This window comes from Nothobranchius furzeri, chromosome 2 (assembly GCF_043380555.1).
Source record: "Nothobranchius furzeri strain GRZ-AD chromosome 2, NfurGRZ-RIMD1, whole genome shotgun sequence".
Lineage (NCBI taxonomy): Eukaryota > Metazoa > Chordata > Actinopteri > Cyprinodontiformes > Nothobranchiidae > Nothobranchius > Nothobranchius furzeri.
In genome coordinates, this window is record NC_091742.1 from 67885114 (window position 1) to 67905426 (window position 20313).

General features: G+C 40.2%; 1 protein-coding gene across 2 annotated transcripts in view; it reads right to left on the reverse strand.

Moving 5' to 3' along the window:
• Positions 1–20313, reverse strand: part of LOC107377411 (phospholipid-transporting ATPase ABCA1) — a 324049-nt gene that overhangs the window by 196476 nt on the left and 107260 nt on the right. The window contains exons 15-19 of one of the 2 annotated variants that reach the window (XM_054747824.2): positions 15594–15711; positions 13742–13963; positions 6614–6818; positions 6297–6413; positions 4452–4623 (exon numbers count right to left, since the gene is read on the reverse strand). In XM_054747824.2, the coding sequence (XP_054603799.2) occupies positions 4452–4623; positions 6297–6413; positions 6614–6818; positions 13742–13963; positions 15594–15711 (834 nt within the window). The remainder of the gene's footprint in view (positions 1–4451; positions 4624–6296; positions 6414–6613; positions 6819–13741; positions 13964–15593; positions 15712–20313) is intronic. The other variant, XM_015946964.3, reaches the window with a different exon arrangement.

Below are 20313 nucleotides of genomic sequence, written 5' to 3' on the forward strand. Positions count from 1 at the left end.
TACGTGTTTTACGATAGGGAGCACTTACTACACTTTTGTAGGTCACATATTTCTCTAGAATTGAAGGAATTGTGGTTGTGTGCCTTCCTGCCAGGGCCAGACTAACACTTTGTTGTACCCTGGGCAACAATATTAAAAGGCCCCATCATCACGACTCAAGGATCACCATAATGTGGTCACAAACAGAATATTTTACTGTAATATGCAGTAAATATACTCAATACTTGAATGCCTGACATCACGTAATCTGCTCAGGGTAACCTTTGACCCACCTCGTTAGGACTGACCAATGAGGAGAGGGTCTTAACTTGAGGCCCTCTCTTCATTGGTCAGTCTGCAAGAGACTGACTCTCAACTGACGTTCAGTCATAGGCAGCGAAGCGTCTCTGTGCAGCGCAAAAGCCCGGGTGGACAGTCTGTTTAATAGGGTGATCATATTTCCATTTCCAAATAGGAGGACAGGGGATCTGTGCCTATGACGTCACACCATGGCAACGCCACACAAACCACGTTGGGACCCATTTTTTTGTAAGAACTAAACTAATATCAGATTCTGCCAATAAAAGGGCTCTAAAACAATTCATATGTAAATATTTAGCATATTTATTGCAAAATCTCATTTTTCTGCTTTAGTGCTGCAACAAGGTTTTATTAATAATAAATTATTATACCTTTTCTTTCACTACAGCATTGGTAAGCTTCCTGTGCACAGATAATTAAGGATGCTTGTTTCAGCTGTGAGATTAGATGATAGGATCAATGAAAAAATAAGCTGTCACACACTCCATGGAAACTTTCAGAGAATCCACAAATAGTGGCTTTCAAATGGTTTTGTTACTTTTTGCAAGTTTAGAAAAGAAGCAGATGAGACAGCATGTCTGATAAGTTAGTTCTTCATCTGATAATATTAGAACATGTCAGTAATGATTGAGGGGGCATTTTGCCTTGGCCCCCAAAATGTCTTGAAACGGCCCTGGGTGTGTGACTGAGTTTTGAAGGTGATCTGAACTGTATCAGATGTATAAATATGACATGTGTGTAACTTATTGTTTTATACAGGTAAAAACGTGTAGTGGGGATAAATCTACCTACATTTTACTTTTCAACACTTTGTTTTGTTTTCTTGTTTTTATTTAACTATTTTCCTGTCCTGTCTGTCTCTCATCTTCCTGCATCTCCTCTCAACTCTCCAGAAAAGCTGCTGCCTGGATTCTTACTTTTTCTCCTCATCAGTTACTTCTGAGCAGATCAAAGGGATCTCATGACCGCAAAGCGGAGAGTGCGTTTCGATGCTGCGTCAGTGAGGTGAAATCACCACAGCACAGGTGTTGAGCTCCGCAGTAGCAGAGCGCTTCAGGCACAGATAAGACAGAAAGTAGAGAGCATGTGCGGACATGAACGATCGTGTGCTAATTATAGTTTTTTGGTTGCGCCACTTTGAGAATGGACCGTGCGCTGGAAGCAGCAGCCTGGAGCGCTGCGCACCAACGATCATCGCTCTGCCACTCTCTGTGCTCTCTGCTCAAAAGAGTCCATAAATGGTGTAATATAGGTAGAAAATGTTTTATCCAGCTCCCCTGGATGTGTAGGATATACAGCTCCCCCATAATTCGATCCCTGCTCCTGGATGAAAAGCCGGACATTTTCATCAATACAAGAACCCCCCGGACACCCGGACAGAGAGTGAAAAGTGGACATGTCCGGGGAAAAGAGGACATATGGTCACCCAGTTTAATATAAAGCGGGAGATTACAGATACAGTATTTTGCTCGTGCCCTTGCTGCCCTGGGCCTGGGCCCTTTAGAGTTTGTGGACCCCTGGGCAACTGCCCAGTTGCCCATGTAACGTGAGGAAATATGGGTTTTCTGTCACAAAGGTGGTGTTGGACTCAGCTGTGTCAAAGCTGGGTCGCTGAGAACTTTCACCCACAGATTAAGACCTGAACGCCAGCGAGTCTGGGAGGAAACCATAACATCTGCCACCTGCGGTACCAGAAGAAGGAGTTCTCATGGACAAGTAGTCATAACAAGTCAAAACATAAAGTTTAAACTTCCTTTTCTTGGTTTGAATGTTAAAAGTTTAATAATCAATTTGCTCATTATAAATGTGTTTTAATCAAATGAATGACTATTATGCTTTGGGGTAATTATAAGAGATTTAATGAATCCATAATTAGATAATGTTGAGAGTGTTTGTTGCTGACCTTCACACACACTCAAGCACACACACCCACACACAGATTCTCACAGTTAAACTCCAAAACACATTTGCTGACGCACACGTTTGCTTTGAGAAGAGAAAGGCTTTTGGTAAGTTTCAGTCTTATGATTGCAGTTCGTGCTTGACAACGAAAGAGAGAGGACGTGTGAACAACCGCTAACGGGGGCACGGAGCCCATTGGCTCAATCCCCCCCCCCCCCCCCCCCCCTCAAGCTGTTCCTGCCAAGCCAGGCAGAATAGCTGAATCGCGACTTCTAACGAAGACTCATTACCGATTCTTTTGATTTCTGAGTGAATTAACTTAAGAAAGCACATCGACAAAACGCTCTACCATCCACGTGTACCGAGGGCAACTCTGGACCGGATCCGTTCGACACCTACGTCTCCTGTCAGCCGCCGGTGTCATCTGGATGAACCACAACATCCTCCACGGCCCGGATCCGAAAGAGGGTCCACAAGAGTTCGGTGAGACAGAGCACGGTTTTTAGCGTTTGATGCAGTTCTCTGATAAGAACTAAGTTTATCCAAACCATCACTTCACTCAGACACCTGTTTCTTCCTGAAGCAAAATCAGACTCACACACGCATTCATGTCACGACATTCTCAATCTTCATAAATTCACCAGAAGGTCTATTTGAGCAAGAACAGCATATCAACTGTTAAAGATTGTCCCACAAAGTTGCCAATGTTGATTGTTATTTCCTGTTTGTCAATTTTCAAAATCATTAGTTTAATTTGAAGAATTAAAACTTTTAATCCTTCAAACTGGTTTCCTCATTGAACTGAAACACAGACACACAGATATTATCATCAGTTTATCGATGAAAACAACCTTTGAGTCTTCTTAACAATATAAAATTTGGTTATTGATTTATTAAAAATTTATATTCCGAATTAATACGTAGCATGGTTCCTCTTTCATAAAAGAGCATAAAACCACAACGCTACACCCATATGGTTAATATGGCCTTGCTTCTTGCTGTTAGCTTGCTGAAATGGTTCTGAACAACTCATTACATGAAGTAATTATCAGCTCCTTTACTACAGATGAAGCCTAGACAAACTGGTCTCCTAAGAACAAGACAACAAGATATGCAAACTCTTTTGCTTAAGGAACAGACTCACTCCCATACTAAATAGACCATGGCCTTGGACTCTTTCGTCACAGCCAGTTCACACTAAGGTCACGACTGACTCATTACTCACTTCACACATACATTTCATTGTAGAATTGAGTTGCTGGTAATTGAAAAAGTAGTTAGAGCTGACTATTTGCTTCTAATTCACTGTTAGCACTGTTAGCCTCTAGCCTGGTTCACCTGGTATTAAGACTAAAACAAAAATATGTCATGGCTTCTTGTGGTGCAAGAAAGAACTTCTGGGTTTCTACTGTTTGTTTTGGTTCTTTAAATAATTTTGAAACGCTTGCTTGCTGGTGTCAAATTAGAAATTTCTGTGCTTCTGTGTAAGCTTGCTGCAGATTTGGCAACCTCACAGACTACATCCCTCTTTTTGTTTTTATTTTGAAAGGAGAAAAGCTGACAGCCCCCAGCCGGCTGAGAATGAAATCAGTTTCAGCATAACCTCCCTTCCAACATGAGTGAGACATTAGACTGTTTTGTGATTATATCACAGTAAAGTCTTACATATTGCACCTTTAAGTAACCAGGAAATGGGCCTTAAGATAAAAACTCTCTTTTAAGAGTGCCCCATTAAAATGAAAATTTATGTTCATGCCTTAGAGGATTTTTCTTTTTAAAAGTTGGCTGGACTTCTTTAATTAAAAAAATAAAGTCTTCCACTTTTTGGAACCTTGTCAAAATTGTTTTCCTAAATTTCACGGCTGAGGAGGTGTTGTGCTGTAGGATCACATCTACAAAAGGTTTAACTGAGTTTTATTTCTGTCCTTTCTCTTAGTGTGTTGTTATATTTAGTTCCAGTTGCGCAGATGTCACCCCCACAGCTCTTAGTCCCACATGGCTTGTTTTCTGTCGCTCATACGTTCTGGACCACTGGCTTTCATTTATTTCCTGTCAACCTGAAACCCCAAACAACCTTTTCACACATTTTTTTTTTCAAGCAGCAATTAGATAGCTCTCTCTCACATCACATCTGCTGACTGTATGTGACAAATGTCCTCTAAGTGGAGTCGCTCCTTAGAATCAGTGAATACGCTACAGTAGCCAACACTGCTAATATTAAATTACACAAACTCAAGGATATAGCTCACATTGTAGTGGTTTTTCCTGCTCCGTTGTGGCCCAGAAACGATGTGATCTGATTCTCATAGAAGTCCATGCTCAATCCGTCCACTGCCAGCTTCTTACCCGTCTTGTAGATTTTCACAAGGTTGCGGATCGAGACCCCTGCTTTACTGTTAGAAGGTGGTTTCTCTAGATATACTTCATAAACCCACAAATACAGAAGGAAACAAGAATACAAATGTTTAGAGCTATTATACAAGACACATTTAATTGCCAAATGTAAGCAAGAAAGAATAATTTATGTTTTGATTGAACTCAGTCTACTTCCAGAAAGAAAAAAAAAACATTTTTAAAATAGGGTAGGCTTGGTCTGGCTATCAAATGGAGGATGCTGATGGTAACTAGCCTGTATTATTTAGTCTGGCCACGCTCCATTGATGGCTCTCGGTTGTGGGGCGGGTTCTACCGTTGTCTTTCAAATTCAAATTTTATTTGTCACATACACATTCATACACAGTACGAAATGCAGTGAAATGCCTTACACAACTGCTCGTGACCTAAGAGTTGAAAATAAAAACAAAAAACTGTACACCACAAATTAAAATGAAGGGTAAATTTAACTGGGAAAGAGTAAGGTAAAATATATCTGAAATGATCTCCGCATTCCACTGGACAATGAATGTGACATACCCTTGTTTCACTCTGTTGCATCATCCCACCCACCAGGCATATAGAGTGCCCTGATTGGCCCACAAAGCAGATAAAGCTCTGTGATTTGTTCACTAAGCAGATAGAGCACTATGATTGGCCCACCATTATGGACCAATCACAGCTCTTTATGTGTTTGAAACCCCTCTAGAGAGCTGTGATTGGCCAGCCAGAGTCCTGGTAGGAGCTGCGGAGGTTCCAATGGAGCGTGCCTAAACCATTCTTTGCAAAGCAAGAATTTGGTCTAGTTCACTAGGCTAGATGGTAACCACTTCTATGTGGGATCTCATTCTTTTAGTCATGATCCAAATATCCTTACCAAACGTGAGGGTTGGAACATAGAAAAATAAATAGTGTTCTTCCTTTTGACTCAGGTCCTTCTTTACCCGCTCCATTTATTAAAGATGAAGCCCATATCCATTGGTCTGTCTCACAAGAACAAGAACAAACACTCTTTTGTTTAAGGCAAAGACTCACTCTCAACTCAAAGATATCATGGCCTTAGATTCTTTCATCACAGCCAATTCACACTCAGCTGTGAATCAACCCAAGCCGCTATGAGAGAAGACGCCCACTGAATAAAAAAATGGCCGAGATGAGATCCTGAAGTTCTCAAACTAGACATCCTCTTCATGTCCATGAACATCACAGACAGAATTTTGAGGTTGAAGGGCCTGGAAGATGTAAACCTCAACGGTAAACAAGCTCAACATAGTGCTGAGAATGCAGAGAATTGATGCAAACGTGGCTCTTGCTTTGGTTGGCCCTTAAATTGACAAAACCACATGTGGTCCAGACAAACAAATTCCTATGAATTAGAAGCTAAAAAACAAACAAACTGATATCCAACAAAACCCTACAGATCCCAAAAAGACATACCCCACCTCAGGCTAATCACCCAGAGCGTTAATTAGAGATTGTTCTTTTCATCCCTCGTTTCCTGACTTGGCCGTCACTTTTCACCCCCGCAAAGCACCCAGCTCTATTAGCAGCAGATGTGATAAAGGATGTGCAAATGTTTGTTTGTGAATCTTCTCAATTCGCTTACACTTCTCATTCGACCCACGTCCCCTCTAGAACAGAAACAAGCTGACGAGTTTAAATTAGCTGCTTAGGTCAGATGCACGCTAAATGTGAGAAGTGAAAATCAAATGAGAGCTTACCGTCCTCCACTCTGGAATCTTGAAGTAAATCTGTACGATTGTCTGTCGCTGATGCTGTCCCACACCAATAAGAGGAAGTGAAAGGGAAGTTCCATGGTTTGGGAATTCCATACTGACCTGCAATGAACCCCAGAAAAATACTGACTTTGTTTAGTATTGACTAAACAAATACAACACTATATCATGCACATACCTACACAAAGACTAAGATATCAATATAAATGCAAGAATCACAACTCTGTCACATTGTTCTTCAAATAAAACACATTGTTGCTTGAAATTCTACTGATAAGTTATTCAGCTAAAAAAGTGATTACCTGGAAAGACATTTTCAATGTACCACGTGAGCACCCAGTACAGAAGAGCATCAAACAGCATCATGACAATGGAAATGATGAAGGTGTAGCGATCCCCCTCCTCTGGGCTTTTGGCGATGTTGTGCCACTGAATCCCGATGCCTTGCTCTTCGTACTTAGAGAATTTCTCACAGCCGTATCCGAAGGCCACACATGATAGTAAACTCTGAATTGAAAAGGATAAAAATCCATAGTTACATAAATTCTTCAATCATCTATAAAGAATTAATGCCGATTTGTCGTTAGTTCATATGACTGCCATTGTCTGCATGCTGTAGTGGTAGTGAGCAGCTGGTTGTGTTAACATACAGTACAATAAAGACTGGAGCAGAGGGAAACTGCTAATCCTGGATCTAGAGTCTTGGGTGGATGCCTGGCGAGTGGTCCCAGCCAAGACTGTCTGTCTGGTCCCCAACCCTCCATTAAACAATACATTTGTGTTCTACACTTTTATTTGTCAATAAAACAGAGACATTACAAGGACTATTGAACACACATCAACATTGAAACAGATCAGCTGTGCTTGTGTTTAATATTGTTCTAAGGTATAAAACTCAAAAAACAGATTCAGGTCCTTCTTTCAAGAAACACATACATTTTGTGTCAACTGTTCATGAATTTAATTAATTATTGCAAAAGTAATTTGATGTTCTTTGTGTGAACTAAAATGTATTTTAAACCAACAGAGGCTGACCACCGAACACAAAATAAACTACCGGTAAGTTTGTTGGACCACTGGGGGAGGAGGGGTGTGGAGCAGAGTTTTCCAAGATCACATACAAATTGTGTCAGATGTTCATAAATTAAATTAATTACCACAAAATGATTTTCTTTGTGTGAACTAAAGTTTATTTAAAAAAAAACAAAGGCTGACCTCTGAACACAAAATAAATGAGTTTGTTGGAGCACGGGGGGGGGGGGGGGACTCTTGCACATGTACATTAGCAGCGGGGGTGGAGCAGAATGTTTAAATAGTTGCAGCAACAGCACACTCATTTTATTGTGCAGTCTTTGGATTAGGTCTTTTGAGTGGAGACAACGCTCATTTTTGGTAAGTACACGGTGTTTTATTATCTTTTGCAATGTACTGTTGTAGTAAGATGCTAAGTAGCACAACTGCAAGTCACCATTTCAAATTATGCTGCCTCATGGTAGTTAAACTTTTCAGACTACTGCTGCCATGAAAATTCATGATTAGTCGACTACGACTGTTACTGGACGACAATATTTGGGCTTGACGTATGTCGTTTTGAAGTAATTTATCTAAACTTTTCTGAAATCTTTCAACAAAAGTAGCAACCCATTTCTAGTCCAGGCCACTAGAATACGCCGGTTCTGTAGGGTGCTTAAAAGAACTGAACGGCACAAAGGCTTTTATTGTTCTGACCAAATGGACTTTTTTTATTAAAAGAATGTATTTTTAAAACTGAAACTTAAAACCTAGTCCAACCCCGTAAGGCTGAGTGTCAAGCAGGGAGGCATTAGACCCCATTTTTATAGTCTTTGATATGACTTGACCGTGGATTTGAACCCTGATCTCCCAGGGCGGACACTCATACCCACTGAGAAGGTCAATATCGCAAACATCAAGAGTGACTTCATGAAATGATAACTGAGTCAGTGCATTTGCATGCCCATCAGAAAAACAAACTATTGCCCTAAGTAGACTGAAGTGGGTTTTTTAATGCATGTAAACATGTTAGTCTTGCCGAAGTTGAACAGGTTCTAATCGAGCTGAAGCACCTAGATAATATGGTAGGTACCGAACTTCATGGGCATGTAAATGGATCAGTTGAGCTGATGCCTGTTACTTCAGGAAGAGATGACAGCAGAAGCAGCCTTCTGAGAATATCATTGACATGTATAAAATATTTACCACCATTAAACAGTACAGTAAGTACCAAAAAGGCTATGCTGCAGCGTTGTTGTTGTCCATTCATTTGGCCATTGTTGATATCCTGTTTTAACTTCATCTGCTTCACTCCTGCCAGAAAGAATGCAACCACAAACGGACACATGTCGCCACCTACTGTACTGGAGTGGAACAAACTTCATTTCAGAGTTTGGTTTTCTTATAGACATGTAAACTAGAATTAAAGCTCCCACTTCATTACTTTAGATTGACCTAGATTAACTTTGATGCGCATGTGAACGCTACTTTGCTGGTGCTTAGCAAAAGGCGGGGAACCCCGTAACAGGTCTCATGTCAATCACAGGGCCACACAGAAACAAACAGGACACACAAGTAGTCAGACTTTCAGTTACACCTAGACACAATTAAGACTTATAATATATGCATGGGGAGAAAATGTTAACTCTGCTCTGTAAGACTATTGCTTGGTTTTGAACTAGCAACCTGTTTGAGGCAACACCACCAACAACTGTGCCATAATGCAGCCTGAAACAATCCCTAATGAAAACTTTTTTGGCCCAGATTTTTCACAAAAGAATAAAACAGTAGCTATAGCACAATAGTATTTTTTTTACAGACATGGACTAAAATGGTTGTTTTCCTGAGTGTAAGATCCTGTTTATGCCATATCATAATCATATGTTGAAGTTAAGTTGCTTACCAGCTGAGTGGTCTAGTGATGTGTGTGTCCGCCTTGAGACTTGGATATCGTGGGTTCAAATCCACAGTTAGGTCATACCAAAAGACCTTAACAAAATGTGACCCGGTGCCTCACTTGACACTCAGCATGACGGGGTTTGATTGGGGGGTTGCAGATCACTGCTCTGCCAGGTTATGGGTCAAACGTGGAGAACAAATTTCACCACACAAAAGTGTCTGCGACAACTAATGGGACTTTAATCTTTAAAAACAGACCAACAAAATAAATTCTATAAAAATGTTTTGGACTAAACTGAGAACAAAGCAGCTTCTAAGTCCACATAAGCAAAACACAAAGGGATGGATAAAGACTTTGGGACAGTATGGTCTTTTTTTGAGATAGTGTTGGTTTAAGCAAAAATCTCCTGTAACTTTGGTTTATATTGATCCAGTTAATGTATCCTGAAAAACAACTGAGACACAAACACTTAATTCCTAAAATGTACTGTAAAGTTTATGAGCTAAATGATTTTTCTATTAAACTTTCAGTCGATTAGTAAAGAAACAGCACAGAAATTATCTTCAGTTACTGATGCCATGGGAGGCTGTTATCGCCCAGGCAAGATGGACACCAGAATCCATCTGCTGCAAACAAAGATTTGTTGGATCTTTCATATAGCAGGAAATTGCAAATGATGCTTTGCCCACGAGACATCATCTGCCACGGCCTCTCATTCCGCATCGCCATGCTGCCTGCCAGCTGTTTCATCACACCTCATTTGCTCGCAGCATTTATACTCCGGCAGAAGTGTTTGCTGAGGCTTGAGAGACGAATCATCACGGAGACCCGATGTTGCACTGCCACACAGAGAAGCTCTCTCTGCAGTGACGCCAGCCTTCTATGACTGGCTGCAAACACTGCTGGCAACTTCCCGCACTGCCCTCTGCCGCCCATCTGCCAATCAGTCAGTAGATGAGGGTCGACAGCAGGGCCAGTGGGCACCCATCCTTGACCTCTGTACGGATGGTTGACCAAACAACAGGAGGCAGTCCTTTGGCTGTTGAGAAAAGGGCATGAGCTGGGAGACAGACAAAACAAGCCCTCTTTATTGAACACATGTCAAACTGGAGATTTAGACATCATTCAGCTGGCCAAGGACAAAAAGCATTGTTAAGAGATTATTAATCAAGGTTAGTGTCTCTTGTTCTTCCAGAGCATTTTAAACATGTGTAACTGGAAGGGTTTGTGAATGCAGCAGAAACCAATCCTTTGCTCTGAAGTCATTGAGGTCCTGGCACGTCTAATTGTTTATGGAATAAACAGCTGACTTTGTGCATTGCTTTACATTGAACTCTTTCCTTTGTCCTTCACTGCCTTTGTAGTGTCTACTGAACCAGTGCTAAAAACGTCTAACCCAACCTCCAGTAATTGGTGATAAAAAAAATACCCTTTAGTTGCAGCTCTAAAAGCGGCCATAAGTTTATTTTAACAAACGTCAGAGGAGTGGGGTAACTACAGGAAGATGTCATAAAAGCAAAGATCAATTAACTGATATCACCAAAGTAGAGCCTGGAAAGTCTTACAATATTTATGGGAAATTTGCATTTTTCAGGATTTTACTGGACTTTATGATTAACTCGGAAATCTTTCTTGTTTTCAGCACAAAAGGAAGTGTAGGTCCTGTATAACTTCCTTCTCATTAAAACAGAAGTAGTCAAAGCACTACTTTTTTTTATTTTACAGTGGTCTACTAGACTACTGCCTGAAGCTCTCTTCTGGCACACAACCAAAAACCGTCCTCATCAATTCAGGTTATCTTTTGAAATCCTGTTCAGATTAAAAACTTAATTATCAAGGACTGTGTGAAGAATGGTCTGTTTGCCTTGGAATGGTGCAGGTTTTATCCAGGCTAGGAGAAAGAGAAAGTGAAAAACCACACAGACATTATTTTTTTTTACAGTTTCCTGATTTTTTTAGATAATTTTGTCAGACATTTTTATGCTTTACTGAACTATAACTAGAATCACATCATATGTTTGAAAGGCTTTTATTGACAGTTATATACATTTTTACACACTTTCTGTAGTGTTGATGCATCTGTTTAAAGAACAAGTTCACTTTTGCAGTGGTCTCTAGAGTAAATTAATGCCTTGTGGGTCAATCCTTGTAGGAAAAATGCTCTCACGCTCCTGTTTCAGGAAGTAGAATTGAGCCACATCAGAGCTGAGGTTCGAAGTGCAGGACGTGGATTATTTTCTGACATTTGGACGTCTAGCCTCTGACTGGCTAAGAGCATTGCAACTCTACCACTGACTCCATCTGCTTTGCAGAGTTGATGTTTTATCTACATAAATAACACAAGCCTGAAGGAGTTCTGCTGTATTGTGGAGTTGCTGATGCTAACAGCTAGTTTCTACTAGACGAGATGTTTCCTGGACGCTGAATCAACAAAAGCCTTCCCCGTTAGGACTCAAGATGGGAGAGTCCATGAACGTTAAGTGATTGTAACATAGATCTATTTTCTGTTGTTGGCTAATGAAGGAAATTCAGTTGAATACCATATTTGTGTTCAGACTGCTTGCGTGACTGATCCTTTAGAAAAAAAATGACAAGTAAAAAACGGTTTCACTGTAAACTTGGTCATTAAGACATTTACAAATCACCCTTGCCTGCTGTTGATCAACAAAATGCATATCTTGACTGGGGGCAGCTTAGTCTTGCATAATCAGGACTAGTTTTTCACCCATCTATGACCTTTACCTCAATAATTTTGATATTAGTGTTTCTTTGCACTTTAACTTCCGTCGTTGTGCAAAAACAATGCAAAAATAAAAATCTTCTTCTATTTAGATATCTTTTCTTTAAATGTTGAGATGACACTAGGGTGACACATTATAATGCCTCCATTGCTGCTTTTCTGACAGGCTGCAGCAAATGATTTTTATCATTTGAATTGCCCAAAAGTCTCCAATGAAACCAGAAAAAAATCTGAGCTGGTCTAGTGGCTAATAAAACGTAGCTAGCCTAGTAGCTAGCTAATGACTAACTAGCGTTAGCCGCTATAGCCTCTATATTGAAAAACAAAACTGCTAGAAGGGTTTGAACACTTACTAAATATAGCCACAAAGTAGCTAAGCTGGTTAAACTGATGGCCCTTTTTGCAGCACTGCAAGTGAATGACTTTTGGCAATTTGCCCACAAGATTTTGAGTGTCCAGATCTTAACCTCAAACCAGGATCATGACCAAGTCAAATCCCCAAATCTAATCTACCAAACAATTTATTGAATAGGTTTTTTGAATGTATTAAATGTACACATCATAGTGAAATAAACCAGTTTCTACTTGGGCTGGGCCACATTTGTTAAAAGAACGGCTGAAAAGTGGCCTTTGTTTCGTACCATATTATTACAAATTGTCCACAAATTTGTGCAAAATGGCAATCATTTCATTCAAATATGCAACCACTGGAGAGGGTTTGATTTAGCAGAGGTACAAATTTGCTAGCATTCAATCCAATTTTGTTACTGCACAAAAGAAAAAAAAAATCTGTTTTGTATGTGAAGTGTGTGAACCAGCATATGCCCTGTAAAGAGGCAACAAACGAAAATCAAATAAAGTTTTCTCCAAAAAGAAAATCCATCATTCTGGAGGACCAACTCAAAGACAAGCAATTTCACCTGATATGTTGACATAGATTTTTGACAAAAGCAAGAAAGCAGAAGTGACTTTTGTCATTGGGAGCTGGTGTGAGGTTTTATTTTTAATAGAAATAGTTGAAAGGAAACACGAGAATGGTCATGCACACCTGACACCGCATTGTTGAAACTGCCATAGGAGAAAACATGACCTGATTAAAATTCTTTGAGGCTGCACAGCCACACACACCGCAATCAAGATTCAAGATTCTGTGTGCTTTTGTCTGCAGGAGACAGCTTGAGGACAAATGATAGCGGCACTGCTCTAAAGGTCACGCGGACAGGCTACACTAAAAGTTGAGCAATGGTACGCTGTTTATCTTGATTCCTCAGAGAATAGAAGAAAATCCCTAACTTCCCTCCTCACTCCTCTCTTTTATGCTAATGATCCATGTATTTATCAACTGAGAATGCTCATCTGAAGTAAGACTAAACACCAAAATCAAGGTGTCATCGTGAATATTAAAACCATTTCATATAAGCAGCTGTTTTGTAATTTTAATATTGCTTTGAATCCCTAACTCGTTTGAAACACTCAGGGCTCACATTTTATTTTCTGGTGGCTTTGCTCAGACAAAAACAAACCTAAGGCAAGATATTACTGTCACTGGAGGTGAACTCACTTCCTTTCATAATAAACAGAGGCAAAGAAATCTGACTTTGTGCCCGCCTGGATTTAAAAGGGAACAGGAAATGGATGAGGAACGCACAACCATGACGGACAAATTGTGATTAAAAGTGGCTAAAATATAACCTTGGAATAAAACTCACTTAAAGTACGATAACAGCAAGCAGGGACGAGATATTCAAAAAACCAAGCCGAAGCTAAAGACGGACTTACCACAGCGACCTTGGCCCCGAAACCCATGACGTCCCTCCAGGCATAGCAGAGGACGTGCGGCAGGTATAGGAGAAAGTAGATGAGGCCGCCGCACGATGCTGCTAAGTTGGCCTTGGAGAAGAAGACACTAATGAAGAAGCACTCTGAGACGGTGGCCAGGCAGAACACCAGCAGGAAGATAAAGATCACTGAGGGGTCGCTGTACTGGAGGACTTTGCCGTACTGTGTTCAAGGAATGGGGTAAGAGAAATAAAGTTAGTGTTAAAAACATTCCTAGAGGCTGACTGGGTAGAGAGGTCAGGAAAACTGGGATTATCGGAAAGATTTCATTTTAGGCATGCATTTCAGAATGCAAGTCCCTTGTTCAAATAGATTTCCATCAAGCTCCTTTAAGGATGAGTACAGTTTTAAATTTCCAGTTGTCTTGCACCCATATTTGTCCATGAATGGACAGATTCTTTGGGAAATCCAAACTGAACAGAGAAATTGCAGTCTAACCAGTGTTTTAAGACTTCTGTCAATTCAGGCAGAGCAAAATATGTCTGTGGTTGAACTGTAGCATATTTGATCAGGTCCAACAAGGAGTGATGTTCAAACACAGATTTCTACTCTACCTGTCTGACAGAGGACCCTCTAATTTTAAAGACATTTGAAGTCCATCAATTCTTCACTATTGTCCTCACCAATGATTCAATTTTTTTTTAAAATGTTGAGTAAATTATGGCATCGCAGTGCGGCCCAACACTTCTGAGTTAAGCAGGTTTATGTGGCCCTCATTACCAGCAGGGGCCATCCAAGAGTAATATTTAGTTATGTTGTAACCAAAATGATTTTAGGGATTTCGTTTTGGCATCAACATGTATAACCTAGACCATTGGATGGACACAAAGCACCAACTAGTGGCAGGTTCCTGAACACATCTTAAGTCCTAACCCTTCTAAATAAACAAATTCTCCTGACAAAACCAAATAAAATAATGTTTCTTGTGTTGACTCTTGTTGATTCATGTATTATATACCTTGCTACTGTTGGCTCATACAGATGCATTTTGGAAATAGTGTGTTTACTTATTTATTGTATAATCTCCCGTCTACTCCTGATTCTCCTCCTGGTTGAGTATGTCCAAAACACTGCCATTGGTGTCAAAATGAAATTTGTGCTAAATCAAGCACTTTTAAGGCCAGTTTTCAAGAATTTCCAGTACTTTACACTGGTTACAATATAAACCCATTTGGACGTACTTCAAAATGGTTATTTTACTTCTGCGTCTAATAGAACATTTGTTACAGTGCTTTAATCAATTTTAGTTACAATTTCAAGCACTTTCAATAACAATCTGAAATATTCAAGCATAGCACTGACTAAAGTGAAGTCATTTTAAATTAATCAAAATTTTTGTCTGACAGGCCACCTCGATCCCCAGTCTAAAAAAATCCAGTTTCTACATTGATAATTTTTAAATTCTGATATGAGGATATATCAATATATGTTGTGCCTAAAATCTTAAGCTTTCCCTATGCCAAATAATACATATGATGGTGTGTGCAAAAGTACAATTGTATAGAAACAACATAATTGCGAATAAAATGGAAAAATTTTGCCACAAAAACAAGGTTGCTGGAATTTTCCTAATGTTTATTTGAAGTTTTAGTTTAAAAACAATAGTTATTGAAGTTTGACGGACCAAACTCTCTAAAACCAATGCTGGGTCTACTTTAAAAACACTGATGAATTATTATAAAATCACCTTGAGAATTAGCGTGAGGAGGGCAGCACTGATGGCTAGTGGCAGCAAACTGGACACTTCCCAGCTAAGCCAATAGATGGAGCTCCGGAGACCCATGATCCTCACCGTCTCCTTCAGCCTTGCTTCTTTCTCAGCAACAATACCTTTAACAATCATGGCCACCGAGTAGATCCAGGCTAAAGTCATGTACAAGGGCAGGGAGCTTGCCAGCGAGCGGAGGAATCTGGAATTTGGAGGAGCCACACCAGAAAATGTACAATAACCTGAATTTACTAATGGATATGACTTTTGCCTTTATGTTTGAAGGTAAAGAACTCCCGCTTAAGTACAATTACTGCTTTTACATCAAATGATGGGTCAGAAATAAATGAACAAAAAATATCTTCTAGACGTCTATAAATAAAAGAATAATGTATCTGGTAATTGCTTGCGTCTGTAGCCTTTGATGTAATGGACATAATGCATAATGATTCATTCAGTATAAAAGGACAAATTGAAAACTGCATTTCTAGGTAGAGAAATTACATTTCACCAAGGGGGGGACTCTTGTTATAAAAAGTGTCTGGTTGAGAAAGGTCAGTGCTTGAGACTGATAACTTGTTAGACGTATAAGACACAGGAGGGGCTCCTGCAGCAGTCTATCACACATATGTCAAACAAAGTTCCTTTTTTCTTTGAAGCTTGCAACAAGTTTGCTGCTAAAGGTTTTCATTACAGGGCCCTGTCATTTTTGCCAGGAGAAGAGTCAATGTGAAGCATTTTGTCCAAGTGTGTGGGATGATCATTGTTCAGAGGGAGGAAGGGTAGTGTGTGTGTGTGTGTGTGTGTGTGTGTGGGTGGGTGGGTGGGGGGGGGGGGGGGGGGTGTTGCAATTGTTCAGTGGGACTAACGCAAGCAGAAAGGTCTTCTAAATTTGTCATGCCCTTGACAAGACGCATTGCCTATTGGTTTTTAAATACTTGCGTGTGATGCGAACACTGACAGAATCTGTATGAAGGAGGCAAATGAATATCAGTAATAACCATCCTCAAGCGCACTAATACTGAAACTAAATAATAAACATCCATGTAAGTAGTTGATGTATTTGCAAAAAAAAAAATTCCAAGATCACTCCATTTTCAGGTTCATTTTAGACATGAAAATGAAGCTTGTATACAACCAGGTTTATATATGTTTCCTTCTAAAAGGCTCAAGACATTTTGTTAGCCAAAGTACGCACTTTTTTTCTAAACCAGTGACGTTTTTAAAACAAGAGGAAGTTATCTTCTAGCCAGCTGGTGATAGCTGAAATACACTCTAGTGATTCAGACAGTGTATAGAATTCAGAATCCTTAAAAGAGCAGTACAACTGAATGTCATTTGCATATAGGTGATAAGAGACATTATTAAAAGAATCAGTTATCTGTCCAAGAGGGTGTATGTACAGTAGAAACAACTGTGGACCCACAGAGCTTTGGGGGTACCCCACAAAACAGATTGGTAGAATCTGACATGATTTGGTTAATACAGACACTAACTTCTGTTAGAAAGGTACAATCTAAACCAGTCTAGAGCAGTTCCAGAGATCCACACCGAGCCAGGAAGTCTGTTAATTAAGGTGATGTGATCAATAGTGTCAAAAGCTGCAGAAAGCCCTAACAGTACTAAGACTTCAAACCCCCCGCTGTCAGCAGCCATCATGATGTCACTGGAAACTTTAAGCATGTCATGTTCTGTGTCCTTTTGGTCCCCAGCTCCCTCCAGGTTTCCCTCATGTTCTCCTAGTCTCTCCACTGTAGTTCTCTACAGGTTTATAAGTTCAGTTCTTTGGTCTCCTTTAGTGTGTGTGTTTCCCTTCCTCACCTAGATCGTTCGTTTACGTATTTTTAGATTTCCCTGTGTTCTACAGCGTTTAAGTTTAATTTTGAGTTATTTTAGTAGCTTTGGTTTACAGGATTTAGATATGGCTTTCTCTCCTGCTTATTTCTGCTTCTTCCCTCAGTTCAGTAGTTTCACCTGTGCCCAATTCCCCACCCACCTGCTCCTCGTCTCTGAAGCGGAAATCCACATTTTATATCCTCAGGTTAACTTTGTTTGGATTTACATGTGGTTTCTTTCACACTTAGCATAAAAAAGGGGGAATTTAAAACTGACCTATAATCATATAAATTCCAAGGTACTATTTTTCGAACATCCGGCTAACTCCTACATTTTCTCCCAGGAACGTAAATTTTAGCAACTGACTTGTTAAGCCGGACAATATCAGGACTTGGTCTGTCTTACCTCAACCTGCCAATAACTGACTCTCCCCCAAGGCCGGGTGCTCGTAAAATTTCTCAAGGGTCATTCTGGAAGATTCCAGGATCTCGCCTTTATCAAAGCCTTGGTATTTTTCTGTTTATCTATAATCAAAGAAGGTGTTTAGGTTGTTTACCCTTAAAATAGAAATCAAGGTGCTCCAAGTTAAAATCTTATCAGCCACGGACCTAAACTGTTTGTTTTGTGTTTCCTTTCATGTGAAACTTCTGCCATCGTATTGTGTTGCGCCAGTTCAAAACCATGCTAAAAGTGATACAGTCAAGCTTAAGATCTGAAGTTAATTCTTTCCCATTGAAAGTAATACTTTGATGCTAAAGTAATACTTTTTGAGACTTTAAATGAATAACTGTGTTAAATTGTGATCATGGACTGTCCATCTTTGAGAAGTTAGTTTACTTGAAAGAGCCACAGTGCCATCAAGTGGTTAATGAGTGAAATACATGTGGGTGTGACCAAGACGTTATAAAAACCAGGGTTCAGACCTTGTGTGGCAGGAGAAAAAAAGAGTAAAGACTGCCTGAAGGACAAACCCCCTGCGGGCTGTTTCCATCTGGGCCCAGCAGAACCCGGCGCTTTACAGTTGTCAAGTAATTAGCTCTCAAAAGTTACGATAAAACTTAGAAGCAACTCCGTTTGTTTTGTTTTGACTTTCTATGTGAAACCGGAAGTCTGCGTGGCGGTCGAGTTTTCATATTAAGAGTAAGAGCAATTTGGAACAGTTTGATGATTCGGCTTCGTCTGGGATAATTTGGGCCCGTGATCTGAATTCCACCTTCCGAGGCTGCTGAAGTGAAGGAACCTTGAGTCAAGCCACTACGGGAGAACACATCCTTCTATACACCACAGACATCGTTGACCTAAGCGGAGGTGCCAAAAAGTCCTACAGCGCCTGAAGGCTTCATTCAAGCTTCTGGACTGGCTGAACCAGCCCACAGGACACCTCTTTGGCGACGGAAAAAGGTCTGTGAAGCATCTCATCTGGCTGACTTTTGTGCTAAGCCCGATTAGTGAATTCAGATTAGTCCATTTCTTTATGGCATGTTTTTATTTCGATCCCAGATTCACGTTAGCCTTCAAGACCCCCTTCCTTCATCTGCCATAACGAGCTACCCGAACACACACACACACACACACACACACACACACACACACACACACACACACACACACACACACACACACCCTCCCTTGGTTCTCCTTTCAGAAATTATTCCTAATAGTTACTATAATCCTGGTGTCACCGAATTTCCACTTTTATTACAGATCAGTTATTTCCTGTCACTGCCATAAAGCTTTGGGTTAACAATTTTCTTAATTCCATGCATGAAACTATAAGCTGTGTTTGGTCCTTTTGTCAATGTATTAACTGATGTTGTAATAAACTCACAAAATGTAAATAATGCCTGGTTATTTCTAGCGATCTCGAGAATAGCGACGCATTCTGAAAAGAACTCAGCTTTCAGACTAATTTGAGGTGTTAAACTTTAGACTGATGACCTTGAACAAAATCTAAATCTCCCCTCGAGTGTTCCCAGTCACACTAACAAAGGCTGGGTGGTGCCCCAATTAATATAAGATCATAAACAAGCTAAATCTACACCACATTTGAAATATAGATATAAATCTATATTTATCGCTACATCTCCTAATCACCCAGCCCCGTGTATATAACCCTGTCTGTGTCTCTCAGTGTTTGTCGGTCCATTGTGTGTGTCAGCGTTGTTTTGTCCCTCTCGAGTTTCCCCTGGTTCGTGCTCATGAGTGAGCTTGTTTTTTTATTTTATTTTATTTGTCAGTGTTTTTCGAGATTAGATTGTTTTTGTTCCTTTGGATTTTTTACCTATCCTCCTTTAATAAAAGGAATTTATTTTTCTGAAACCACTCCTGCCTCGAGTCATTTTGGGTATTCTGCATCTTGGGTCCAACCCTCCTGCTCGCACCGTGACAAAGCAAAGCTGTTTCTGTTGAATGCTTTCAATGAAAACCAGACTGGAATTGATCAAAACTGTTGTGTAGTTCCAGAAAAGTGATCAGTTGATCTGCCACAACCATTCCAATATTTTAGAGATAAAGGGTAATTTAGAAATGGGTCTGGATTTTTTAAGGATGGGTTCAACAACTGCATGTTTGAAAACAGATGGTACATAGGCAGGTTTTAGAGATACATTAATAAAATATACAATGCATGGGTCTATTTGGTCAAACATCCTGACCAACAATAGAAATAAAATCAGCAGGGTATGAGACTGGTTCTGTGTATTTCTGAATGAGGCAAATGACCTGGAAGTCGTTACGTATGAAAGTGGTCAATTCTTCACCATCTAATTAACACTAGGGCTGTCGCGGTAACCGCAAAAATGAAATATCGCGATATGAAGAAGCCCACCGCGCTGCATCATGCGCCACCGCGATTACTGAACTTGGTTCAACTCAATGATGCATGTTGAGAAGGATGGCTGCACTGGTATCAAAACGAAACGTTACTTCGCTCCTGTGGGAGCGCTTTGGTTTTCAGTACGTCAGCTGC